Genomic DNA, 27,976 nt, shown 5'->3' on the forward strand with positions numbered 1-27,976 from the left:
TTGATGGCTGGAAACAGGACTCCTGCAAAGGGTATCAAGGCTTCACAGGGTTGGAGCTGGGGCTGAAAACTTGAGGCTGGGGCTTAGTGTGCTTTCAAATGTTCAAGGTGTGTGTGCTGACCTCAGAGATGCTCACAGTGTGCTGCTGATGTCCTGGGGGCAAGGAATACTTTGACCATGGCTCTAGCGTTGTCCCTCCACTCTGTTTTGGTTTGACATATTAGCCCTGGCACTCCTTGGCTGGTCTTCTTGTCGGTGGAGCAGTAGCCAGAGGGTGAGAGGCATCCCTGCTCCCCTCTCAGTGCCACCACTGAAGAAAAGCTACAGGCTACACTCCTAAAGAGTCAAAATCTGTAAGAGACAATCAGCATAGATGCCATTTACCTTTTCTCATCATGTCTGTAAGATGTAGAGCCCCGTCCACTGGTCCAAATAAACATTTTAGAGGGTTGCCCAGTGTTGGCTTTGCTTGATGCAGTGGGACGATGGAAGGACCTGAGGGAAGAGGGATAATTTTTGTCACTGGCCATCCAAGGAGGCAGACCACATCATAACCAGAGTGTCAAGTCCCCTGTGGCCATGCCCAGTGTAGTCTGAAGATGGACCATTTGTTAAGTTAAGGTGAGATGTAAAATGATGGGTGGGATGAACAGATCAGTGGGTGGGAATGAAAGATAAATCTCATTAGTCCCATTGGTAAAATCTGATCCTGGCTAATCAGGCTTAGCTATGCTCTACACTGCAAAGTATTTGCACCATGGACAAGAAATCATCAGTAGTTTAAGAAAAGGTAATAGCTGCATCCAGTGACCTTATGTCAGTATTTTGGGAGTAGAAAGTGGCTATTGTTAAGCACAGACATGTTTCTTACAGCTTATTGGTTGTACAACAGCTCTCAGTGTGACGAGACTCTCAAGGAAAATGTCCAAATGAGGCACAAGTATGAGATGTAAATGCAGCATTTTGTGGAAATGTAACTGATGTGACAAAGATGTCTTTTCCCACAGAGAAACTACTGACCCAAGGCCATTTGGTACCAGACTGGTTAGATTTCTGCCATGGGGCTTACTTGTTTCATAGCAGGGTATGAGACCTGCTGCCTTCTCTCAGGCCCTCAGGGTCTTCTGAAGAGGGAGAAAAGTCTGAAGGATATCATTTTAAGGACTGAATTTAAAACTTGTACTTCCATTAGATCTCATAGTATTGGAAATAAAAAGTTGAAAGGTTCCTAAGGAAGGCTGCTCTCTTGCCCTGATTCAAGGCACATTCACATCTGAGTTATTCCTACCAGATTTTTGTTACTCCAGATCAATTGAATATGGGCAAACACCTTTCCAGATGCCAGGTTGGGACCACAGGCTCTATTTGACTACAGCTCCCTTTGTAGTTCCTCCTAATCTGTGCCTGGTTTTAGTGAGGCTCAGTTAAAATCTCGATCTCTGGGAATTTGGCACAGCACTTTATAATTTTACTGTATTCAGAGAAAGGCCTAAGGAAAAAAAAAATCCAGATACCCATTGCTTTAATACTGAAGATTTTCATACACTGGGGGCTATTCTTTAGCTCACTGAAAAAAACCCAAAACAAATGGCTGTTGATGCTCTCAGCAGCGGAAGCACATGAATTCCTTAGTGCTCCTTGCCTGAAAAAGTCTGTAATGTCACTATCTACATAATCATGCAAAGGACTAATTTCAATATTTGCATAGTGGCGAACCTAGGAGAATACTTAAATCCTGCAGAGGTGGCTGCAGGGGAAGACAGGCATGGATGGGAGCCAAAGTCCATCCATACACAGACAGGCTGATGGGTGCCAAGTGACTGGGCTCTCCATCTGGGCTCAGCCTAGAGCTCCATTGCAGGGTCAATGGTGCAGATTCAGGCCAAACACACAAACTGTGAAAACCGGCCAAATTGGTGACCACGTCACCTCCTCCCTGCTGGGATCCTGCTGCTCCCTGTTGCTGCGATGGTCAGAGATGCTGGCTCGGGACTGGGGCTTGCAGGAAGGGACCTTTCTTGAAATAACAGAGGGTTATTATCTCACAAATCTTTTGTGCTGTGTTCACACACAGCGAATTGGACTAGAAGGTGGCCCAAAAGAAGGAAGGTAGAAGGAAGGGAACCTTCCCCAGCCCCTTCCTTGACTCTGTGGTCATCACTGCAACTCTAAGAGCCAAAAAAGAGTATTTTCTTCCCTTACAGCCACTGTAGTTAATTATTGAGGAATAAACAATGGAAAGAGGTATGTCCTCCCTGAAGTAACAATAGCTTAGAAGGTGAAATAACACCTACTAGGACCTAATCAATATACCTACTGACTAAAAAGTGTTTTTATAGTGATCATGGCCAGAAATTTGAGTTGCAGGACCTTGGGTTTAATCCTCACTCAGGTATGTAAGATTGCACCTACATGACCCCAGACAACACAGCACAACAGTGACCACCAAGCCCGCACCCAATGAGCTGCTGTTTCTGCATCAAGCAATGCAGGAAGGCTCAGAGCAACTACCCAAGGGCCCAGAGGCCATGTCAGGTATCGGGCTGAGGCTCTGTCCCACCACGGGGATGCCAGAGGAGGAAAAGGGTTGTCAATTCCCAGCAGAGTGATTTCAGACTCCCATATACGGCCAGTGCCCCGGAGCAGTCCGTATGTGACAGCATTAATGCTGCCTGCTTCATTAGTTGGGCAATCCAAGCTAACCATCACTATTTAACACCCAATTACACATCTAATTTTGTGTAAAATTGTTACACTTGTGACACCACAACAGAGGTCAGATGTAAGTGACTAAAGCCCATGTTTCCTTTAGGTGAGGTTTGGTGTAAGGTAAGAGTCTTTTGCAGAACAGTAACAATGCAAACTCCCCAAGACCCTCCTTTGAAAGCCGTTGGAGGACTTGTAACCTGGAATGGTTGCAACCTGCAGGACTGTGTCTTGCTCCACCAGGTCAGTTAGCAAACCTCCAAGCCTTTCTCCTCCCCTGAGTTAATCACAAGTCAGGACTGTGAACCCCATTCCTTCCCATTTCCCCCTCTCTTTTCTTCTTTTCTGAGAAAACAAGTAGCAATGCTTCTTTTTTCTTTTCTTTTTTTTTTTTTTTTCCATTGCCACCGTGAGTCAGCTGCTGGCAACATATTTTTATCATGCAACAAGTAATCCGCCTGTGAAACTCATTACCACAGGATGTCAGCCTGGCATTTAGAGTAAAAGTGGATTGTGCTATTGCCTGAACAGACGGAGCATCTAAAGTCATGACAATACCTGTTAAAAAATCAGTTTAGAAGAGGTGCTACAGGCTGCTTTGTAGGGGATATTCCTACTGGGCAGGTTACCAGAAAACTGCTGTACTTGATATGACTTCTGCTGTGTAGTCTTAGAATAAGGATACTGGGTTGGACTCTGGACTTTCTGCTTGATGTTGCTGTTTTCCTTCACTATTTACCCAGTGGGGCATCAACACAGTTATATCTCAGTGCAGTTGCCACAGAGACAGATGAGGAAGCCATGCTTTGTGTTTTACAAAACACACCTCATTCTTGGCATTTGGGTCTATTCTGAATAAATCCTCAATGTTTAAGAGAGAAACAGAGCAAAAAGTGTACAGTCTCCTGTGAATACATGTATGTTTGTGCCCATGGCACTTTGTTGCTCTGCACTGGCCAAGGAGCAGCTCTAGGGGCCCACGATACTGAAACAGTGGTTCTCCCCAAGGCTGACCCACCCTGCAGTCTTCTCCTGTTCTCATCCTTCTCTTGTACATCATCATCTGGTGAATTTTATGGAACTCAGTAGAAAACCTGACAAGGTTTCCACTTTTTCAGACATTGCAAGATGAAGACGTGAGGTGGTTCTTGTAAGATCTGAACAACTCTGCTCCATCCTAAAGAGTGTCAATATGTCCACCCAACAGCAACCACCTCAGAAAGGACTGCAGTGTGAAAAAAACACACTGTGGCAGCATTTGCTTCGAATTGCTCCAAAAAAATATGTGATTCTGAGGGTGGATCTCAAGACCTTTAGCTGGTACCTTGGTAACTGTATTACATGTTCTGTTGTCCTCATTTTCACCCTGGTCTGCCTACTCTCCTTCCTCAGGCTTCTGTTTATGTCGTGGTAGGTATGAAATGTCCCTTATCTCTAGGTCACCTCATCTGTGGAAAAGGGATGTTGTGGACAAATGTTTTCAGATGGAAAACTGCATTTTATATGTGTGTTTATTTGTAATTGTGTCTATCTATGTTTACATTAATCACAGGGTTTCTGGGACCTTGGAGAACCATTTATGGCACCAAACTAATGAGCTCTGCTCCCCTTATGGCATTTCATTTCCTGGGCAATGTCACCACTGTAAAAAGAACAGCACTTGCATTAATTTTGCCTCATAAAAGACACCCTGACTCATCAAAACCCAACAAAAGCTAAACTTTCCCCTACAGATACAATCACTGACCTCTTAAGCTTTGTCTGAATACACCCACACCCTGCAGTGTCCACTCTGCCAAGCACTCTGGATGCTTCATCCCAATATTTCCCATCCAGAAGATTCATTTGAACCCCAAAGCACTGAAGATGCAAACCAAGAATCAGGTGAACATCTGGCTGGCAACTCCCTTCTTCTGACACAATTCAGATGTTAGTGTTTCTTGCATAGTCAAAATATCTGTTTTCACTGCAAGTCTCCATCTGAGCACAGTATCTGGCTTGCCCTAAATCTACTTGCCTGCAGCCATAACAGAAGAATGGCAAGCATGGACTAAGAACAACGGCAATAAGCTAACTCATAAAAGAAATGCATCTGCATTAGTAGAAGACAGTTACCACTTAGGGAACATTTAACGCTCTGGCAGCAACAACACTAAATTGTGAAGCAGCAACAGCAATATCAAGTGGTGTATTTCTGCCTCGTGACTGGACTTTGCTGTTCTGCAAGCTAATGGGCACAGTGCAGGACGGAATGACATAAATAACTGTTCTCTTTGGAGCATCTCAGAAGCTCTGGTTGTACTAATTGACTAATCCAACTGGCAGATGACCTTGAATTTGGGGTTCCTCATAATGGCGAGGGAAAAATGGGCAACTGGCAGCATGTGTTAATGTACTGATAAGAGTTCAGGAAGACTAATGGCTAATGAGGCTTCATTAATGAATTTACCTCTATTTCTGGCCCTTCTCCTAATTCTCCCCAGAGCTCAGGGCTTTCTGTCTAGTTTTTGAGTTGAATGAGGGAGACCTATGGCAGTCTTGCTGGGCTCTCACAGTACAGGCAGGTCTAAGACCCTCCATGTCCAAAGGAGGAGGAGAACAAGGCTGCTAGTGGCACCTGAAGCCAATAACATGGGGATGTACCTTAGTTGTGTGTGGAACACAGTGACTTTTGGTTTTGTTTTCAAAGGCAAAAATTTTTTTAACTTAAAGTTATCCTTTACAATCCTTAATTCCCTCTCCTGAGTAAATACAGGAGTAAGAGACATATTCAGAAGGGCTGAAGTATCTCTGACTCTTTGCTATATGACAACATGCAATATGTTCACACTTCAAAATTAAACATTCCAAAGTAACCTCTAAATCTTACAGGTTTGCATCTCATGATGTTATTTTTTTTTTCCTCCAGTGCTGGCTTTCTGTGTTTTGAAAAAACTTGCCATTTAATGATGCTTGTCATTCTCAGCCTTCCCCTTTACTAAGAGCTACCTGCCTAGTACTAATCTGAGTAACCCACACAGCATGGCTGCAGATTTTGTGGTCTTCATTCTTCCTGAGCATTTTAACTAAAATATCCTTCTCCCTGTTTTTCCTCCCCCCTGCCCCAACGCCTCTTCCTATACTTTGACCTCCCCATGATGACATATTTTGCTCACCCTGGCTGCACTGTGTTAGCCTTAATTTACTGATTTAACTGATTGAAACTGCAAATTTTTGGAGAAATTCCTGTGTTCCTAGGTCAGATACAAAGGAGGGAGCTACTGCTTGTCATTGCAAGCAAGAAATTCCCAGCTTCTCTTCTTTGGGAACCTCCAGGCCAGCTCAGAGTAGTTTGGCACTATGGCCTCAGCTTCCTCATCTGTACAAGGGATTTGCTTGTCCCATCACTGTACCTGGTGGAGGACACTTTCAGGCCACCTTCAGGTAGCAGAGCATCTAGTGAAGAGCCAGCCCTTATTACCATCTGCCTGTTTTGGTGCTGGTGGGTTTGCAATCCCAGCACGAGGCAATGCCTCTCGATATGCAGTCGCTGGGTATCAACATTTGTGAGGAACAGCTGAGGATAATTGTCCTTTTTGCCTGCCAGGACTCTGCAAACATTTTTAGCTTTCTGGACTGAATTTGGATTTACGTAGCAAGTGACACATTGGACAAGCATTGTATTCATCACCTCAGCTGCTCTCTGGGGTTGGAGGAGGGCACAATCTGCCTGTAAAATTGGCTGCCTTTGGGATGGGGTGCAGCAATGGCAAGCACTGGGTCACCCCGCTGCACCATGCCTCTCATTAGCTGAGCCAAGAAAGTTTGATGGGGAGATCTGCTCTGCCAAAGACCACGTAGCATTTCACTGGTGAGGAAGCATCCTCGAGGTGAGGATGAAGGTAGTGGAAATGCTACACTACCTCGCTTGATCCTTTCCTTTAAGTCTTAGCGCACTTCTCTGTGCTTGCAGAGGGTTATATCACCTTAGGTGCTACACTGCACCAGAAGAGCTATATGGCCCTGGGGCTGGCTGGCTGGCTGGCTACGAGCACATGAGTGACAGTGAAGATGCTCCATGTCTTGCAATCTTTCCATGATAAACCCAGTGGGAAACGGAGAGAGGGTGAGAGAAAGCAAAGTGAAGGCTCACTGCTGCATTGCTCCTCCACTCCCAGGGCTGGGAGCTGTTTCTAGCTCTAGTTTCGTGCTGAAGTCAGTCTCTCTGATGGTCATCTAGAGGGAATGACCAGCTGAGATTTTGTGGTTACCCACTTTACCAGATCTTAGAGGAGGCTCTTTTGGGTACTAGAAAGACTATTTTTAAGAATAATTAGTTGCACAGTGCGAGCTGATCATCTCTGACTAGGCTGAAGCAACATGGGTTCTGACTTGACTGATGTGTCCCTGCACCACTGTCAGCTCAGGGCCCTGGTATTTATACCCAACACAGAAGCAATGGGATGTTTGCAGTGCCTTTTCACAGGTGATGAACACAGGCACAGGGGCTGCTAAGACTTGACCAAAGTCTCCCAGGAAGTCTGTGGTGGATGTAGTGGAGAAAATAGCTTAAAAGATGGTGGAAAACCACTTTCCACCCAGCAAGGAGGGAGAAGAGCGAACATACATGCAGATTCCCATGTCAGAGAGCAAAGGCTGAGCCTTGCTTTAGGGAAATGCCAAGTCCCATCCATGGGGACATCTCCTCCAATTCCAGCTTTGTGCAGCTGTGCCTCAGCTTTACACTCCCCCAGAGAAGACCTGATCTGAGAAGTACATAGCTTTTAAATGTCCCTGAGGAGAGTATTTCATTTCAGGAAAGCAGTGCTAAAACCCTATGGTGTGTTTGTGGGCAGGAGCACAGGGAAGGCAAGAGTGATGCTGGGGATAGGGAAGGCATCAGCAGCCTTTAGCGAAGCCACTAAGAAGAAGCAGAACACACAAGCAATGTGGCTGGGGAGAGAGCTGGGGGCAGAGAAAGATAAACAGATGCAGAGCAGCACCCAGAGGAAAAGCACAAACATCCAGGGCAGATACAGCAGGAGTGTTTCTTGTCCCATCTAATTCCTTGGGCAGGTCAATCATCTTTTATCTCCTTTGAGTCAGTCCCCATGCCATCGAGAGCACCAGCCGGAACAAAGCAAAAGCAGAGGTGAGCTAAAACTACTGCCCAGCGGGAAGTCAATGCTCTGGCACTATTTATTTTTGAGTCCACATTTGGATTAGCTGTAAAGAGCTGTGTGGATAAGCAAGCAGGCAATTACAGCTGGGACGTGCTGTTCATGAATGGAAACAGCTCCAATCTGCTCAGGACATATTGAAATTCTAATTCAGTTAGATTCCTTTAGTTACAGTGCTCATCACAGACACTAAAAGAGATGGGATTAGAAAATAAATACTACTCATATGTTGCCTTCGGTCTGCCTTCTCTGCTCCCCTTTTGCCGCTCCCTTCCCCAATTTTAGCTGTTATTTGACTTTATTTTCTGTGGCAAAATACAGCAGTCTCATTTAGCCTGCTTGTTAATTTTCACAAGGAGCTAGCAGGCTGCAGCTGGCCGAATACGTGTGCTGCTGGCGGGTGGGCAGTCAGCGTGAACACCAGAGCGCTGCTGAGGTTCCACATGTCACATCTCACTGAAGACCATCACCCAGAGATGTCTGTTGTTAGTGCTAAAGTGCAGGTGTGACACCGAGGCGCAGAACAAGGAGGTGATTTGCACAAGCTCTTCATTGGCTTCATCCCTGCTCAAGTCCACCTGCCTGCACTGTTCTGCCAGTAAGCAGGTTGGTGTCCTGCTGCGGATACTGGTGTAGAGCTACTTCACCATTGCAGGCAACTGCTTTTGCACTGGGTTGTGCACGTCAGTTAGCAAAAGATCTGATACAAAACAGTGGCCCAGGAAGAGGAACAGGAGTGATGGATCAGCCCTGTTAGTGTGACCTGGCAATTCAAGCGAGTTGTTTAATTATGTGCTAGTAGATTTTCCCTGGCTGTCAGTGGAACATTGTATTAAACCCACTGGCATATGTGAAACACAGTTAGTTGAGATCTAAATGTCTGAGAGCATCAGATGGGAGGAATGAGAAGAGCATGAGCTCGGGTCTGCAGCTGCCTGGTACTCACATTTCCATCATGGGCAGGCTCTTGGATCTGCTGGAGGACCTCTGAATGCAGAGGGATGTCTATAGATGAGTTGTAAGTAGTACTGACCACATCAGCTGAGAAATCTGGTTATGACAGACACTCGGTAAAGATTAATTGCCTCCCTTGAAACTAAGAAATGGGCTTGATGGGGAAGGACAGATATAAAAGCTCCGTCCTACCGATATGACTGAGGCACCGAGCTGTGAAATAAGGACCTCTGTGGTAAAAGCAAACACCCAGCTTGGATCTCATGAGCATCTTTACTCCTTGTCTTATTGCAAAAGCGTAAATTTTGCAGCATAAACACTGTATGGCTGTTCCTCGTTCTTTCAGGACAAACACTTCACCATCTGTAGCCTCTTAGTAGAAGATGATCAATTGTTATGTCAAATTCACAAAACATAATTTTGTACCCAAGTGCTGTAGAAAAGCACTGGAAATATTTTTTTCATGCATATATTTCATGTAATTTTCACAGAATTGAATATTTTAAGTACCCTTATTTTTTTTAATGCAGTTCTGCAGAGGCATCAGCCTATTGGCTAGTGAATCCAAGTTGTGTGCAATATGGCTACACCTCCATGGACCCCTGAACTCAAGCATGCACTCTTCAGAGCTCCCTGTTTCCTTTACTCACTGATAAGGATTTTTCCAAGTCACACATTAAAGACAGAAATCTATTGCCTGATTGGAAAAAAAACATGCAAAACCTTAATTCCTACAGGGAAGGTGCATGCCCCAGAGAACTATTTCCAGCAGAAGAAGGAAGTTTTTCTAATGGATTCATTTGTAGTGAGGGCACAGATCAAATCCAGCCTGATGAGCAAGACTGGGAGAGAAAGTTAGAGATTAAGTGGGTTACGATAAGGCAGAGTATTAGAAAGGCAGGGAACACAAGGTAAAGGATAACACTGATGTGCACACACAAGAGAGAGTAGGAACGGCTGCATATTGCAGAAAGGTAGTAATGAAACCTACAGAAGCAGTGCTATGAAGTGGATGGGAAATCTGGCAGAGTCAATGAGCCAAATGACTACTGATGAGCTGGGTTTAGTACAGCACTACACCACTCTGTTAGGTCAAAAATCAGTGCAAGCACTATATCACCTGCTTTGTGGAGGAGTTCAGTGCGTGATACGCTGACTGGTACAGATGCATATTCAGCCTCCTTAGAAAACCAATAGCTTGAGAATTCATGAATCTCTATATAGATGTGTTCTTGTAATATACTTTTTAGCATAAAACCAATTTTTCTTATGAGTCAGGGGAAAGACAATGAGCAAGAATAAAAGCTAAGTCTCTATAAGAGAGAACAGTGTACGTATGCCCTCCAGGCAGGTTTTAGCCAACAAAGAGAACAGAATCTTTACAGTCCTCTGAGGCCAGCAGAGGACTCAGAACAGTGAAAGGACCATGTCCATGAAACAAAAATCCACTGTATTTTGGTCTCATAACTGGTCTAGAAATGAAAACATGGTAGGAGCAGGCACAGATGTTTCTGTTCCTTATATGACAATAATCTATATTAATTACAGCAAGCATCCAGCTTTGAACAATGTCACTGCAGTGCTATTACTGTTGAAGAGTATCGAGTTTCTAAGGAGGTGAATGTCTTTTTCTCTCCCTAATCATGATTACTTGGCTTAGTACTTGGGCTAAGCTTTCCTTTAACCAAGATAAATGGATATTTCCAAAAACAGCGAGTTAACACTATGCATCACATTATTACTCTCTTCTCAGATTTTTTGCCTCATGTGCTATTTTACTCATCTGCTAAACACAAATAATAATACGAATAGGGAGGAGGAGCTGTGCAGGATCCCATATGGATTAAAGATGAAAAAAAATCAATCAGCTTTTGGTCCATTACTTCATCCTATTCAGTGCTAGCATTTTCTCTCAGTCTACATAACAACATAACAACATTATTCTGTCCTATAATTTCTCTTTCTTGAAACATGAGTGTCCACACCACAATTTGCAGACACCACCAGCCTATCTGACTAATATTTTGTTGCTTTCTATTTGGAAACCGTATTTATCATTTAATCTTATGTGCCAATACTGTAGGTTAACATTCAGAAGAGTAGACGGGAAATTAGAGACAAAACTTCTGTCAGTGATAACGGGACTTTCACGCTTCATTTGCCCCAGGGCACAGTGAATGCTTTGCTTTTCAACAGCTCTGGGCAAACCTACTTTAGGGAACCGGGGGCAGCAAAACTGTGCACTGGCAACACACTGAAATAGATTTTCTGTTACTGGGCCATTTGTGGGAAGGTATTTTGTAGTAGCTCTTGGAAGATGCCCATCTTGGTTACAGAAGTTCGAGTGCAAAACAGACAGCAAGAATTGCCTTTCCAGCAAGAATTGCCTTTCCAGCAAAGTCAGTGACAGGTCCAGCACTGAACAGTTGCAGGCAGGTTCACTGGACCACATCGTTGCCCAGCGGTCCAGCTTCTGATGACCAGAGCAGGCTGGAGATCCAGGAAAAGGCTTCACTCAAGTCCCTAAACTCTGCAAATCCTGTTGTTTCAGCAGCCATCCTGCTCCTCACTCCTCTGCCCTGTGCTGGGGAGAACTGCAAGTCTGTGCGTGAGCGTATTAGTGTGGGTGGGTGGCTTAGAATCATAGAATCACTTTGGTTGGAAAAGACCTTAAAGATCATCAAGTCCAACCATTAAACCAGCACTGCCAAGTCAACCACTAAACCGTGTCCCTAAGCATCAAATCTACGCTTCTTTCAAACACCTCTAGGGATGGTGACTCAACCACTTCCCTGGGCAGCCTGTTCCAATGCCTGACAATCCTTTCTGTGAAGAAAATTTTCCTAATATTCAATACATATGTCCCCTGGCATAACTTGAGGCCATTCCTCTTGTCATATTATGTGTTATCGGGGAGAAGAGACTGACAACCATTTGATACTGCCATTAACAAAATAAGGAAATAGATGTTGAAAATGATGGCATGTAGCTTATATCTGTATTCTCTATTTTTTAGGGAAGTTTAACAATTGCCTGTTAATTTTCACCCTTTTTGATGCTTTTATGAAAGCTCTTCATGCCTCTGTCTCTCCTAAGAATCCATGAGCCCCAGTAATCATGTGAATTACATTCCAATCAAAATGTAGAAAAGCTGTGTTTTCATGTTGACCTTGAAATCTTGAAGGCCATTTTTACCTCCCATGGGATACAGTGGGTATGTATCTCACTATAAAGGTGCTTTACAGCATAGCTTGTGACTGAGGAGGCTTCTGAGGTGAGCTTAAACAAAAAGTATTTCTTATATGTACATATTCTCAAGATCCTAGCTTGCAACTAAAACCTGGTATTTGAATTTTTCAACTTATTTAGATAAATTTAAGCAAACACACCTGTGGGAAAACTGGTCAAGGTACCAGCTAGCACCAGGCAGGTGACCCGAGCAGTTTGTTGTACAGTCACTTGCTGGAATATAGTGCAGAAGGTAAATAAAAGCTGGTAGTCTTCCTCCTAATGTCTTCAGAAGGGTTTGCTTCTACACTAATTTGACAGTAGTAATGCAACTACAGAAAATATTGTCAGAGGTTGTTATAATATGGGCTGCATTTCTATTTCCCAGGGTGCAAAATGTAACTTTTACCCTCACCTGCTCCTCTTCCTTATGCTGAAAATGCTGTTGACAATTCTGCAGCTCAGCCTTTTTTTCTCCCTTTTAAAGCTGATGTACAAGGTTAATGAAGCCTATCATTTCAATGCTCTTTGATGCGTACTTCAGAAGAGACCAGGAACTTGATTCTCTTCATATTTACATCAGCGAGGTCAGGAGCTGAATGCTGAAGCAAGTGAAGGGGTAGGGAAATGCCACAAAACCTGGCAGCATCAGAGCAAAGACATTTCTTCAGTTTGCTGTGGTCCCTTGGGAAATCACAAACAGCTGGACTAATGTTGCATATAATTTAAGATATACTCTCCCTAGACTGGCACGATATTCAATATCAAAATATAATCTCTATGGAAAGAATGCTCAAAACCAGAATTTTGACCTTCATGTAAGACTGAAAAAGAGATTTTTCAGTATCTGCAAAGATTTTAAAAATCATGGGGAACATTTTGTCCAATAGTAGCTTTTGATTTCTTCATACTGTACAGTATTTCCTAGGCACCCGTACTTTCACTTCCATGGAAAACAGGGAGTTGATCTGGGAATACCTAATTTGGGAGCTGTAACTCAATTGCAGGGAAAAGCAGCACTGGAAGACCACCCATGGATTTCAGCAGATCAGATCCCCTGTAGTTAAACTAAATGTCATCACACTGTACAAGGCTCCTGATTTCAGGTTTGCTAATTTGTAAAACAATATGAAGAAGAAGCTGCAGTTGTTAGTGGAGCAGCTGAATTATAGGTACTTAGGCAGCACTGTAGGGATATGAATTCTGTTTATTGCACAAACCTGCCTCTATAATTAATAGAAATAGAAGCATTTCCTTGCTCTGTTTTCATTAATTCAGACCGATAGCTTTGGAAGATCAGAATGGATTATGAAATACATTTTGGAAGAACGGGAGAGAACCAGAGGATTTTCTTGGCTTTTCAGCATCACTCCAGATCTCCTTCAATGTGCAAGAAGCAAAATTACTAGCAATGCTCTGTGTGTAACAGACCATCTGTCACCATAATTGTAGCTTTGTTTTATTTTTCCCTGCTTCTGGGAGAAAAGAGCCAAACATCCCTAGTCACCTGCTTTAACTGAACATTGTGAAATGTATTTTAAAACCTTGATAAACAGCCACAGTCGGTCCAAAGCCTGCTTAAACCCCAAAGCTCTCTAACACCAACACCAGTACCTCCCAACAAAAACTGGCTTCAGGGTTTACCTAACAAGCTGCAAATGATCTGAACAGCCATGTCTCCTTTAGCGAGAGTTTTATAGGCCTTTCCCACTCTCTTAGGAGGCATAAGCATATCCGGGTTTAAAATTGTGCTTTATTTTTCTCAGTGGTATAGTATGATATTGTTCCCACAGAAGCATTGGTGATACTTTATCATGAGGACACCGCATGAAGCAAAGCTGATGCATGAGCCAGTTTAGCTGTGAACGGTGACAACCAAAATATGGCACAGGCTTCAGTCTGGCCGTTGTTTTATTATTTTGGATACTCTGGGGACTGGAAGCAAGGGGTGTCCAGAAATGAACATGAAAACCAGACAGCTATGCAAGGGGCAATGGACTTCACCTCTCCTGGTGGAAAGCTTTGCCCCCAGCCCCTTCCCTCTTGGGTCAGAGGCACAGGAATAGCTATGTCACAGATGACTTATTTTACCAATGACTCATTGAAAAAATATTAATCTTAATAGCTTTCTAGCATGAAGTACGTACCGACCACTAAACCGCTCTGATTAAAGAGGGTCTTTTATTGATATGACGCCTTAACCAAATGTAATGCAATTAAATTATTGGATTTCATTACGTGTATTGACATGGTGTCAGTGACAATTCCCATTCTCCCTATTATTTCTATAAATAAAGTCATCTGCCATAATTAGAAAATATGAATGTGCTAAGACCTCCATTAATTCTTTCCCATATTAATCTAAGATCTGGGCAGATGTTTATTAATACCTTGTTAGACTGCGTTCATCAGCTGTTACCAAGAATAGAAAGGCTGAGACCTGATTTCACACTGAAGGTTAAATAAGAGCAAATCTCACTAAATCTTGGCTTCTAGTTGACTTTTTGACCATATCTTAGCTTTTTTTATCAAAATGCTTTTTAAACGTTTAACGTCTCTCTTTCTTCCCTGTCGTGGTTGAGACGGACTAACGACATAGACCAAGTTCTTCCAGGATGAAAGTAGTAGATGTCATGTATTGCCACAAGTGCATTTTTATACAGTTTTACCAATTCCTGTGTCTCTTCACTATTGGTTACAAGTTACAGCAGTAACATCTCATTGGCTATTTTTGCTATCATCAATGTTACTCTTCTACTTCCTTCTCTCTCACGGGTATATCCTTAACATCTCTGGATACTCCTTTACTCCCATCTTTCTCACGGGAAGGCCTTCATATCTTCAAGGCTTATTTCTGTTCCCATGCCCTCCATCAGGGAATCCATGGACCCACCGTAGTCCCCCACACTTCCCCTCAGTGTCCTTTGGACCATGTATGAAACTCAACGATGATCCCCTCCCTCCAGTGTTGAGTTCAACAGTCCTTTAGCTGCATCATGATGTCTGGTTTGATTTCAGAGGAGCTGAATTACATCAGCTGGTGACCTGCCCTCTGCTTCTACATCCTGGAAGGTATTTAAGGGGCAATGGTCCCTGGTGAAAGCCCAAGTCCCACCTCAGTCAGTGCCAGGCATCCACTGACGGGTGCTTGGGGATGGGTGTGAGGAACAGCGGGTATGGATGGACCTGCACCAGGCTACACAGGGTACTGTGGCCAGGCTGTGGGACCTCATGCACCCTCCCAGTATCCTGTAGTTGACAGGTTTCAGATCTGGTCTAACCTCTGTCCCGAGTCATTTCTCACTGTCACCTTCACTGGGTCTTCTGCCAAGAAGTTCCACGGTTTAATTTTGTTCTCGGTCAAAGTACTTTTTTCCCTGTTTCTTTCAAATATTGTGCTTGATAACCTGAGGTGCCTTTCTAACCTTCCCTCATTTCCTATATGTCTGTTGTTTTCTGTCTCTTCCCACTATTTCTTTTTTCTCATCACCACCTGAATCTGTTCTCTCAGCACTTACTGCCTGGGTTTGGGTCCCATTAGGGCATCTCTATCAACTTCGACAGTGCCACATTGACTTGTACCAGCAAAGCAAGTGTCCTGTGACCTCTGCAGTCCCTTCAGATGCTTGGTTTCATCTGTGTCTATGTGCCTGTCCCAAAGATCTCTGAGGTTTAGGTTGGTGCCAAAGTCCTGCTCGTGTTCTGGTGTGCCCAGGCTGCCTATGAGGAGAGGAGGTGCTGATTTCTGGGCTGAGCCAACTGAAGTAAAACAATGCTGATTCACATCAGATTCTCACAGAAACAGTGAGCAAGATATATGTCTATTTTACTGCATTGGGACTGCAATGGAGCCTATTTTCTTATTTTAGAAAAAGTTTAAAACTTGCTGGCAAAGCCTAACAAACTTCTCCTGAAGGACTCAGTCTTCCAGGCCAAATAATTTTTTTTCAGCTGATACTTATTGTAATTTTTTGCAAGCTCTTAACATTTCCATGTACACTAAAGTGGCTGAGATGAAATTGTATGTCTTTTCTCCCCAGAATTGTGACCTTTTCTCCCTAGAATACTGGGCTGTTGCCATTCCTCATTTGAAGCCAAGCAAAGCATGGCTGCTCATAACTGGGATTTACTTTGCAGGGTAAGTTGTAATGCACTGAAGTTGGTGAAGCAGCACTTGGTCTGAACCTGACTTTATATTTTTGGCTGGGCCATATCTGAAACAAAACTAGAGCATGTTGTGAGTTGTCCAGGGCTGAAGCTGGCCTTTCTTTATTGCTCTGCCCTGTACTGAGCAGCTGGGGCTCCTGGACTTCATCAGGCCTCAAAGAAGAATTTAAATAGTATTTTCAAGATAGGCTCTCTGCACTACAGTGTAGGATAAACCCAGTACGGTCATCAGCCTAAATCCTGAACTGATAAACTGATATGTACTTTGAAAGATTGGTGGTGGTGGCTGGCAGATCCCATCCCATCCCATCCCATCCCATCCCATCCCATCCCATCCCATCCCATCTCATGGCAACTTCATAGGCAACCCAGGTAGATAAAAAATGGCTCAGCAAACCAAACATACAGGGTTCATGTCAAAACTTCTCTTGACCTCAAAAAAGAACCTGGGTGCAAAATGAGACAGCTCAACCAGGGAAAACATAAGTATGTGGATACTTGTGCTGCTCCTTTACTCTCCACTGATCTGATTTCAATAACTGTGCTCATACCTTGTTTTGTACAAAGTCATTTTAAATTCATAAATTAAAAAACCATGAACAACAACAAGAAGAACACCATAAAAACCAACCAATCAACCAACCAAAACCAACAAGCTCCCCCGTTCAGTGTTGCTTCCACCACTTTCTAGCCCTTGCCCATCTCCTTTGCATTGGGTGCTGCTTGTCTGTTCTCTTGTCCGCCACCTCTGAAATTATCCACTTATTTTTTGCACTCTCTTTCTTGGAATTGCCTTTGCAAAAATGCACATAAACAGCTATTCTTTGGGTCAGCTTTTCAATTATTTTTAAATTGTATATTTCTATTTCCTGAGTCTTTACTTATTTATTATTAGCTATATTGAATCTTTTTTTTGAGTGTTTGCACTGATTTTGATAACTCTGTTGTGTGCTTATCTGTATAAATAGATCAATAGCTTTTGGACTGTGCTTTCCAAAGCAACAGACTGAGAGGCTTGCTTCAAATTTGAAAGCTTTTGTATTGAATTTATAAATACAGAAAGCTATTACAAATGTATAACCCATAACATTACTTCAATCCCATGCTAAAGTAAGTGGATTTTGTACCTTTTCTTCCCGGACAGTTGTATTTAAGCAGTTGCCCATCTCAGACCTCCTTTTTCCATTCCGGGCACCCTCAGTTCATCAGAAGAAAGGACACTACTGACATCACGACAACATTCTTTCTGGAGTTGACAGGGTTGGGGTACTTGCAGACAAGGGATAACTCTGGACTCCTTCAAGGGACTAATCTAAAGGGAGAATCTAATAGGAATCAGTCTTAAATGAGAGATGCTCCCTTCTCTTAAACTGCGGTAAAACAAACCCTCTTCTAATCCAATCCAAATTAAAATCAGGCACAAGCTAAGAATTTCATTTCTATTTCTAACTTGCTCAAGGAAAGTCATCTCTGCACTGTCTTCCTCCAAGCGAATTTTGGACTAAGTGAAAAAAAATAGTTCTACAAAATCTCTGTGAAGCCACCAGGAACACAGCAAGATAATAGTGTAGCAAGATAAGGGGGATTAAGATTACTTCTGGGCTTTTTAAGAAATAAGGGGTGAAAAATTTGATGGAACTCTCAACTGGGAGACATTGCTGGGACCTGCAAGATGTGACAGACCACACAGAACACAGGAGTTGTGTTGTAAGGAATACCATTGCATGGCCAGCCTTTTCCACATACATTGAAGGCTGCTGAATTCCATGTGGATTATGGCACGGAGCCGTTAGGTGCTATGGGTAACAAAACACATTATTTCCAGCTCATGTGTGCAAAAAAGAAGTTGCTGAAATACAGTGAACTGGCCACTAGCAAAATGAAAAATACAATGGCTGGCAACAGAATGGAGTGATCATTGCAAGATGGGCACCCTGACTCTTGCTGACTATTCATTAATCCCTCAGAGGATGAGCCCAGGATTCTTGTGTAGAATCTACCTATTGATTACACCACATTTAAAAAGGTCTGATGTTTGTCTCCCACCCACTTGTGACTTTTATTGGCCAGTTTGGTTCTTGTTTAATGGAGGAAATGTCTGTGGCATAAACACAGCGGTGCCTCCTGCACTTCACGCCCAAGAGCAGCGCAAGTTGAGAATTTGGCTGTATTGTTGTGGAAATTAGATGTTACTTTAATCGCCATTGCGAGTTTGAGTAGAATATTTTGTAAAGACAATATTAGCCACTGACAGTCTAAATCCAGTGGATGCCTGATCTGGCTTGTACTGAAGCTGATGGAGTATTTCTATTGTACTCAATGGACATTGGCCTCAGCCTCAAAAGCGTGCACTTCAGATTGAACCTCTTTGCTTTTGCAAAGAACTTATTAGATTTGCAGAGTTGGTATTAGATTTGCTCAGTGGTATGAGAACATTACTATTCTGTTAAATTACTTTTTCAGTTAATAATATATTCTTTTCTACAAGGATTTTTATTTCTTAAGTCTTTTTAACCTCTTTGCTTTCAGCTGTTTAGGGAATTCATTCTCACTTTCTGCCTTGAACTACCACGTATGGTTATTCTGCAGGGTGAAACAGCTCTCGCTCACTTCTGAAATGGTTGCTCTGTATGCTAAACTTTATTTTTACTCCTTGAGCAGGGTGTCCATCTTTTTACTGATGGAAGAAAAACAAGAAGAACATCCCGCATTATGAAGAAGCCTAAATCAAAATAGGTTCTTTACCCCAAGCTCTTCCAGGGCAAGGCTCAGCACTAACTTCTGGGGAAGCCCTCCTCATACCTGAGCCTTTTCTATCACAACATGGAGATGCACTTTATGAGCCCATTCCTAATGAAACAGATCTCTGAGATCCAAACAGTATTACATTATTTGTAGTATTTGCACCTGTAATGCCAACAGCGTTCTAAGTGATTTGAAGAGATGTTGGAAGACAAAGTCCCTGCCTAAAGAGCTTAATATTTGTATTTTATTAAAAAAAAAAATCCATACTTTGAGACTGCAAGATGGCGGATTAAAAAGGCTTTTCTCCTTAAACTAGCTCACAGAAATATAACCCCCTGAAGGGAGAGAAGGAGACAGCTGCGGTGGGAAGGGAGCCAGCGCTACTGAGCACAAAGCGACTTTCAGCTGCCTCATCCAGAGATGCACTTTCCGCCTCAGCCTGGGGTCCTTACGGACACTTTTATCCCTGGGAGTCCCACTGGGATCAGAGAGAGCTGGATCTGCCATGTTCCCCCTGCATGGCATTCCTTAAGCAGAAGTGAGACCCGGCCCTGCTCCATCCAGGACAGAGGAACCAGGGTGGCGTGATGGAGATTTTGTCTTTGGATCTGCCTGTTCAAACAGCAGCCCTCACTATCAGAGCAAAATCAGATAGCTCTTCTTTTTTGCCAGAAGTCAAGTGTGTATTACACAGTTTCTGAGTTCTGATTGCTGTGCACAGGTAGCAGTATTCCGAATATTTTGTCACAGTACAATTATTTGCTATTTCTATGTGTGGCACATCACAGTGTCAACTTTCTTTGTAAAAATATATTAAATTATTGAAAAACAAAGGAAAACCAAGCAGTAGCATATGAAAGTATCTTTTAGAAAAGGTTATATTTCCGCATCAGCTATACTTGAAGTTTAGTGAAGTAGGATGCTTTTGCCATAATGGACAACAGCGAGAGTGAAATGGAGCACAGTGCTCAGGGAGGGAACAGCAGACACGACTAATATATTTTTGAGGAGAGGAAGGCAGACCCACCATTACCTGTTGACGGTTGAGAAGCAAAGCTGACAAGAGTATTGAAGCTGTAAGTTCCAGCTTGTTGCAGAATTTTAATATGTTTCCACATGAGTGATATTTGGTTAGATATTGTAAGCACAGTACTGGAAAATTGGGATTAGCAAATGAGCAAATTAAACTGAAATTTGGGTAAAGAGATTTGAAAGTAGACATAAGTGCTTCAGCTGTGATTGGCTTTGCCCTCCAAGGATTTGTATTTTTTGGTTTTTTTTTTAGTAGTCTGTGAATTCTTACTGGATTTGAAATTGTTTCTTTTACAGATGCCAGAGATTTTGCAAGGAAATCTGCTGGGGTTATAGAAGAACAGTAACAGAATAACAAAACAACAACAGAAGAAATGTAGGTGGAAATTTATAAAGTTTTGACTTAGTGATCTCTCTTATGTGAAATGCTCATCACAGATAAAATTTCTGAGCTTAATTCCTGGCCACAACACAATGACAGAACCACTTAATGTAAACCTCACCGTACCACTCTTAGTTCTCAAGAAAAGGTGCTACACCGCCAAAACACACATCTGTCTTTGCAGGGTTAATTATTTCCAAAACCCAAGCGAAACACAAAGAAAACTGCTCAGATAGACACAGGACATAAATAACTCTGGCTATTAGCTGCACAGTGGGGAAATCACCCAAAAGCGGCAGGCAGGGGAGACGGGTCCGCGGTGGACCCCGGGGTACACCAGCACGCCCAAGCACCTGCACCGAAGCTCCCTGCCAAACCTGCTAAGCTCAATCCACTTCCAAACAATGGCACTTTGATTAACACAGGAGTCAGGATGCTGTTGTAAACTAGCCTCGTGCTGACACTGAAATGAACCAGAGAGTTCCAATATAAGAACTGGATAAAGCAATAAGCATTAGTAAAAGAGAACAGCAGGTTGTGCATAGCCCAAATGACTCCGTCATTGAAGATTTGACGTTTTTTGTATTCGTTCTTAAGGAACATTGCAGAAATATTAGAGATAGCAGAGCAGACATGCAGAGCAGTCTGATAACTTACCATGATAGTACCTACCCAGTCAAAATGACATCCAAGGCTTCCCTCTTCAATTTGTGAGGTTAGATCACGCTGATTTTATCAGCAAGGTCATTTTAGCACCCACGCTTAATCCAAAATCTAGTCTGATATTTGTTTAGGAGATTTGAGTAATCTCTTTAAGAGAATTAACAAGTGATGGAGTCCTAAAGAACAATCTTCTCTTAGCCCTATCTGGAGCAGAAGGATTTGAGGTCAAAGCTAGGTGAAGGGTTTTTTAAAGCAATCTGGAAACAAACTGAATTCTCTTTAGAGCCAGTCACGTTATGAAGAATAGAGGCACAAAGCCTTCAAATGATTGTAGGGGTTTTGTTGGGTTCAGTTTTCTGGCTGCCCTGGAGGAAACCTGTGAGGTGCTGCATGATGCTACAGCATTGATAACGTGGTATGCAGAGAGGCTTGCTCTGACAGGTTTCCCCACCAAGCCACATACACCTGCAGTCCATGGCCAAACAACATGTGAACATATTGCTGCCTTTTCCAATGTCACTGTATGCTACCTGTTGGTCCTTCATGACACAGCACTGGCCCTGGAGCTGTGTGATGGAGCTAACTTTTAGTTATGGGAGCGAATAGGACAATTCAGTGAAACAAAGTCACTGATGCTCAAATACCAAGCTATTATGTCTTCAGTAAGTCTCAGTTCAGAAATCATTTGTCTTTTTAAATGAATAATTAGAAAGATAATCAGTCGATATAAAGTCAAATGTTCACTTGGGGCTCTTGGGTTAAATTTTGGGAAGAGCTTTGAGGAATTTGCTTTGAATCCTTGTACCCAAAGCTGCCCTGTGTGCTCCAGTTGTTGGATTAGTCTAAAATAAATAATTTCTACATGTTCTTGACTGAGAATATATGGTTGAAATCACATAAGATTAGCCCTTCTCTTGCAGATTGGTCCAAGAAAATAACAAAAATCCCACAAAGGCAGCATTCCCACCAGACTCCTATCATGTTAGGCAGAACAGTCACCTACCAGCTCATGGCATTGTTATACTATTAACCCTTACACCCTTTTCCTTCCCAAAAGGCTGATGAATTTTTATCTAGATCCAGAAATAAAGAACAACATGTTGTCCTGTGGGGGTGGATGCTACGGATGCTCATCTCAGGCACCCTGCTGTTTCACAGCTGGCAGCAACAGATAAATTTATCAGTTGTCTGAGCCAAGGTTCACCAGATGGAATCGCATCGCACTTAGAGGTAACATTGCACTACAGCAGCCTCAAGAGTAGAGGTAGGTTTGGGTATTAACTCATCCCAGCTTCCAAGCTTTGGACTAAAAGAAAATTTGGAACATAACTGGGGATCCTGAGGCCAAATACCCCAAACTTAGGAGCACTTAATACAGCAGCTGCAGCTGGCAGGGGTACTACAATTCACAGCAAAGCTTTACATTGAAGCCATAAGAAGGTTGTTATCTTTGTTTGGCTGATAAATGGCAACAGCAAAGATTTTACTGGAAAAACAAGTAAACCTCTCATTGGACCAAAGAGAAGCAATATTAAATCTCATTCTTCCACATTTGAGAGAAATTTACATAGAGGTCTGTTAATGTTTTAGTATTTGGAGAAATGGCAGCTTACAGGAGCAAATGGAATAACATGTATTCCTGATCTCCTTGGCAAGAACTATAAAATCAAAGATAAAAGAGGTGTGGTGGGTATTGGCTAAAGTATCAAAGTATTTCACAAAAGGCAGTAGGGAATGTGGTAAATATTAAAAGAAATTGTCGATAAATTCAATATATCCTTGGCAGATCCTCTGTAGGCATACAGATGACCCTTGTCTTTAAGTCACTTGCTGCCCTTGTTGAGATCCACCGTTAAATCACATCCCAATATCCTCCTGTCTGGTGGCTGCTGCAGAACAGGGAGGTGCGCAGAGGTGGGAAGAGGACACTGGGGACTGCCAGGCCTTGGGTCTGTGAGGGCTAAAAGCCTGACTGTAATGCAGGTCTCCTTTTAAATGAATGATGAGGACTTGCTACAAGGCAGCCTGCCTAAAGGAAACAGTCAGGCTTATATCAGAGGGCCTGTGCAAGTGTGGTCCACAAAACCACTGCTTGAAGTCACTCAAAGATGTGGTGAGCCAGCCAAGATGGCCCATCAGGTGGGTGCTCTGGTATGAGCAGTGGTGTTCCTGCAGATCGTCTGACGCGGTGCCTGTGCTGAATGCAAGCCCTCAAGGGTTAAATACTTATCTTGGCACTTGCAAACTTCCGTAATAAGAAAGCTTTAAAAGAAAGCAGCCATCTGCTTCAGGAAAAGCATCATGCAAGGATCAGCTTGTATTGCTTACCAAAGCAGTGAGACAAGGAATCAAACAAGATGGGACAGGCAGCCTAAACCTCAACTGCTTTTAAGCTCTGCAGCAGGAGCTCAGCCGTCCCCATGGTTTCACAGTGATTTACAATTACAAATGTAATGAATGCCCCAACAGGAGGCTGGAGAGCCAGAGGTGACAGCACCAAAAATGCCCGTGTACCCAGTCCCTGGCAGGGGGCTACGGCAGGTGCTGATCACTTGGATGACCACAGGCACTGCCTTGGACTTTTCTTTTTCTGACACTTTAAAAACTGTCTGTCAGCAAAATGAAGTAACAGGCAGTCCAGCTCCTTCTGCATGGGAAAAAAAAATGAACCCCCAGTGAAGGAACAGGGGAAGAAAGAAGTACGTGGCATTTCCAGCTGTCTTGGTGCTGTGTGGGAGCAGACATGAGAAATGACCCCCATTGCTTAAGCCCTTAACTCTTAATACTTTCTTCTGTTAATGCCAGATGGAAAATCTCAAAGTCCGAAAATGTATTGAAAATACACTACAGGAAGGCACACAGAGTTAAACGAGTCATTGAGTGCTCATTTCTTCAGTTCAGTACATCTTGACGTACCATTCGCTTCAGCAGAAATGCTACCAGCTTCCTGGGATCCATTCCAGATTTATTCCAGGGCAACACTGAACAGGTATTGCCCAAAATAAGGGACCCGTGAGGTTGCCAAAGAAAAACATTGGGGTAAGAAATACTGGCTGCCACTGCCCAGACCAAAGGTTTGACCTGAACTTCAAGAAGGAGCAGAATTTGGCCCAATTCAGACTCCTGGTTGCCAGATCTTCCAGTGATCAACCAGAAGAACTCTGGGCCATGCTGGAGACCTATGAGGCTCTGCAAGCTCAGGTAAGCTTTTGGATGATCATTCAGATGGAACCTTAAGTACAAATATGTAATGTCTGTCAGTGCTAATTAAGGTCTTGTAACGGGCATTTCTGTAATATTTATGATAGCCTCAAACCAGCTGATCCTATATCAAGCTCATCACTATTTGCAGAAACAAAACCAAAGCATATAAAACCTGAAATGAACACAAAGAAATAAAATAAGAGCTACTTCTTTGATGGCTTCTCAGAGATAAGGTGCATGAGGATATAGAGGCACCACATAAATTACAGGCCGAGAGCGTCTATAATTTTTCTATGGCTATCGCCTTCATATACCTACACCTGTCTGTATGCACACCTAACTGGTTTGGTAGAGGTTAATAATAATGTCTTTCTTCTTTTTCAACCACCACATCTACAAATTGAAGCCTACTGTTGCCACTAGCACAACACACAACCAATATATATCTGTTTCTGGTAATAGTTTCAGAAATGACTAGGTGGTTTAGTAACTCAGGCTTTCATTGTGTCATGTGAGGGGAACTAGAAATCACTGATATTCAGAATGTGGTATCATCAAGATGTTTTTGTCATGACATATTCTAGTGTTATACTCTAACATTGCCAAGAGCTGTGGCAGTGTGTGGCAAAAATAGTGTTTTGTTGTTGTTTTTTCTGTGTCTATTTGAAGATCTTCTGTTGCTAGTGCTTTTTGTTATTAACTACTGTTACTAATGTATATTTTCACATGTGAGTGGAAGAACAAAGGCATTCCTTAGCAAGTTTGTGCAGTTTACTCTCCAGCCATGACTCACCCCTTACTCTGAGAAGCAAAGCCCAAGTGACCCCGCCATGGTGAGCACACAGGCATCACCGAGGCAGTTTCCTTGGTAACACGAGTCATGCAAAAACATCCAAAACACCCTCTGTCTTCTGCTCACTGTCCCTTGAAGTTGTTGCTAAATAAATGGTTGCTAAACCTCGTACCTGAATTTCAGAGGTACAATCAATGTATCACAAAGCAAAACCTTTTGCTTGCAAGCAAGTTAAATTTTGCTACTGCCCTGATTTCAGCTTAATAGGATTTTTTTTTCTACTATATTATCTCTAAACACTGTCTGCCCTTATAAACAAATAAAGGAAAGAGCTTCTATGTCCTCAGATAATTCCATTGTCATTAGGGATCTGTTAAAGTCAATGGAACTATGGCAATTCAGAACATTCAGCCCGGGGTCTGCTGGGTGTTTGGTGGTTCCAGGTGCTTGTGATCAAGGCTAGAATAAGAGCAGTTAAATAGTTTACCCAGCAGAAAGTGTGGTTGGTTTGTTGGGGATAGTTCTGTGGAGTTTTTGGCTGGGACATTTTGAAGAAAACAGCTTCTTAGGGGCATTTGACCAAAGAATTTGGAGTTGTTTGAAATGGGGAAAGATGTTTGCAAGCAAGAGGAAGAGTGCTATATGTTTATCCAAGGTATTGTGTCTGGTATTCTGAAGTATTTCCTTTGTATTTGTGCATTATTTCTTAAAGTATCTTCATGCCTTATGCTGCAGCCTTCTGGTGTAAAGTATGCATATTGAACTGCATCAAGATGAGACTTTTTCTGTGTTTACTGCAACTAAAGTTCAGTAAGGCTGAATGTATGTACTTTCCTTCTTGTATAGGCATGTGGTCATGGAAGAGCTGTGCAGAAATGAGTGTACTGATTTATGCCCATCACTGTTTGACAAGAGCAGATGGGGGTCTCAAAGTTTTGGTTTAGCTGATAGACTGTACTAAACACAGCCTGGTTCTGCTGCTATTAAGTGTGAATTATCTTTGATGCAGCCAAGTCACTTTTGGAGTACTGTAGAAGGTGAAACAGAGCCAGCTTTATAGGCAATAGTAACAGAATGATATTTAGGCTAAAATGAGTCAATATTTGGAAAATTCCACTCTTAGTAATAAGGCCTTACCATAGGGAGACTGATCGGTGCTGTCTGTAAGAAGAGAGCCTGTATCAGATGGGGGAGAGGGTTCGTAGCGTAAGACAGAGCCTGAGTGCTCCAGTGGCTATCAAAAGGCAATAGTGGGGATGCAGCTTAGGGGGAACATGAGGGCACAGCCAGGAGAAGAGTGTGGGCATAGAGTCATCTGAAATTAGGAAAATAATATATGGGAGCTTTAGTTGCAGCGTTGCATAGGGGACAAGTGTGGGTGGTAACCTGCTTGGTGATGGGAGGAGATAAAATCTGATTAGTGGGGCCTAGGGTGAGAGTGGCATAGCTGCAGGTTTCAATTAAATGTTGAGGAAGTAAAGGCAAGTTTGGAGAACGTGTAAAATGACAGATTTGAGCTTTTGGGGGGCTTGTCCTTGGTAGCCCTTGATGGTGATGCTGTCCCCAGCCAGAGACCAGCATAAGGCTGCCTGACCTGCTTTTCCAGGGCTTCTGGATCCTGCTGGTGTCAGAAGCACAAGGCCCTGGCTGTGTTGCATTGACACTTGTCCTATAAAACTGACAGCAATAATTAATGGTAGTCCATATATCTGTAATATCTTCTTCCTCGAGACACCTAACAAAACGCCATTGACAACATCTTTGAGGGCTGGAGTTCAGCCAGTTTCTTGAAAAATAAATAGTTGGCCATGGTCCTACAACAGGCAGCTCCAGTCTTTAATGCTTATGACCAGGGATGAGGGACTTGTTTTCCCTTTTCCCTGCTGGCTAACTCCCTCAAATAAACAACCCTTCCTTACAGCATATACTGTATATCCAGGACTGCCCAGAGAGTCTTTAAGGATGTTAACTGCTCAACCTGAGCACCTAGTTGGTCTCAGCTTTATGATCAAACTCCAAAGCCATCTCCTCTAGTTGAACAAATGTATGCACTGTAGTCAGTTTTATTGAGTGGGAGCAGCTGCCTGTAGTATTAGACAGTCGATCTAATAACATATCACTGGAGTAGTTCTGGGCTAGGCTATAGCAATAATTTATTAAATATAACTCTGAGGGAACCATTTCTGCTAGTTTTGGAGAGATTACAACCAATAAATAAATGAGTCTTCTTTCTATCCTTGGGCCATTGCACAGGTCAGGGCTTCTCCAGTTATTTGTGTGCTGAATCTGTTATTGACCATTGTATTTCTTGGAATGAACTGAAATTTCAGCCTCCAGGTGCACAGTCATTAACTATGGTGAAAATAAGTGATGCATTTGTCTCATGTGATGAGTTTGCCTGTGGAAGCTGCAGATGGCTTGATTGACTTATGACTCTGGCTGGGTACTTGTGTCAGGTGCCTACAAAAATGACCAATTTAGAATGGCTGCTCTCCTGTGTGACATGATGGTCCCTCCTGCAGATGCTGGGCACTTGGTTAGGAGCAGAGCTCCCAAACAGCCATGGATTTCTGGTGTCTTTGTGGAATTTGCTGCTTCTGGGTTGAGAGTGTGGTTGTAAGGATAAAAAGGGATGAGATTAAACTCAGAACCTTTGTGGTGAATTTTGGTAGAGCTTTTTTGCTTAAACTTTTTGCCTTGCCTTTTCTGACCACTGTGACATTAGTCACTTGCTGGTCTTCTTGATTCAACAGCACAAAACAAAACAGCTGTGATTTGCACTGCAGGAGCAAGGATGGGAGCTGAATCTCTCCAGCACCTTATGTGTATGCGAAGGAGACTAATGGACTTGAGACAGAGATGGTACTGAAGACCACTTTAAATCCTTGAGTGCGAGCCTGAGTGGAGCTGGAACAACCTATGTGCTCATGCAATTAAGGCAAA

The 27,976-nt window shown here is 42.9% G+C and overlaps 1 protein-coding gene across 2 annotated transcripts in view; it reads right to left on the reverse strand.

The window, feature by feature from the left end:
• The window catches only part of KCNMB2 (potassium calcium-activated channel subfamily M regulatory beta subunit 2), a gene marked incomplete at both ends in the record, with an annotated part of 141,849 nt that overhangs the window by 15,560 nt on the left and 98,313 nt on the right, over positions 1-27,976 (reverse strand). For both annotated transcript variants that reach the window (XM_080350077.1, XM_080350076.1), the window contains one exon: positions 385-495. In XM_080350077.1, coding sequence (XP_080206203.1) covers positions 385-495 — 111 coding nt within the window. The remainder of the gene's footprint in view (positions 1-384; positions 496-27,976) is intronic.

The sequence above is a fragment of the Nesoenas mayeri genome (assembly GCF_963082525.1).
Source record: "Nesoenas mayeri genome assembly, chromosome: 9".
NCBI classification, from domain to species: domain Eukaryota; kingdom Metazoa; phylum Chordata; class Aves; order Columbiformes; family Columbidae; genus Nesoenas; species Nesoenas mayeri.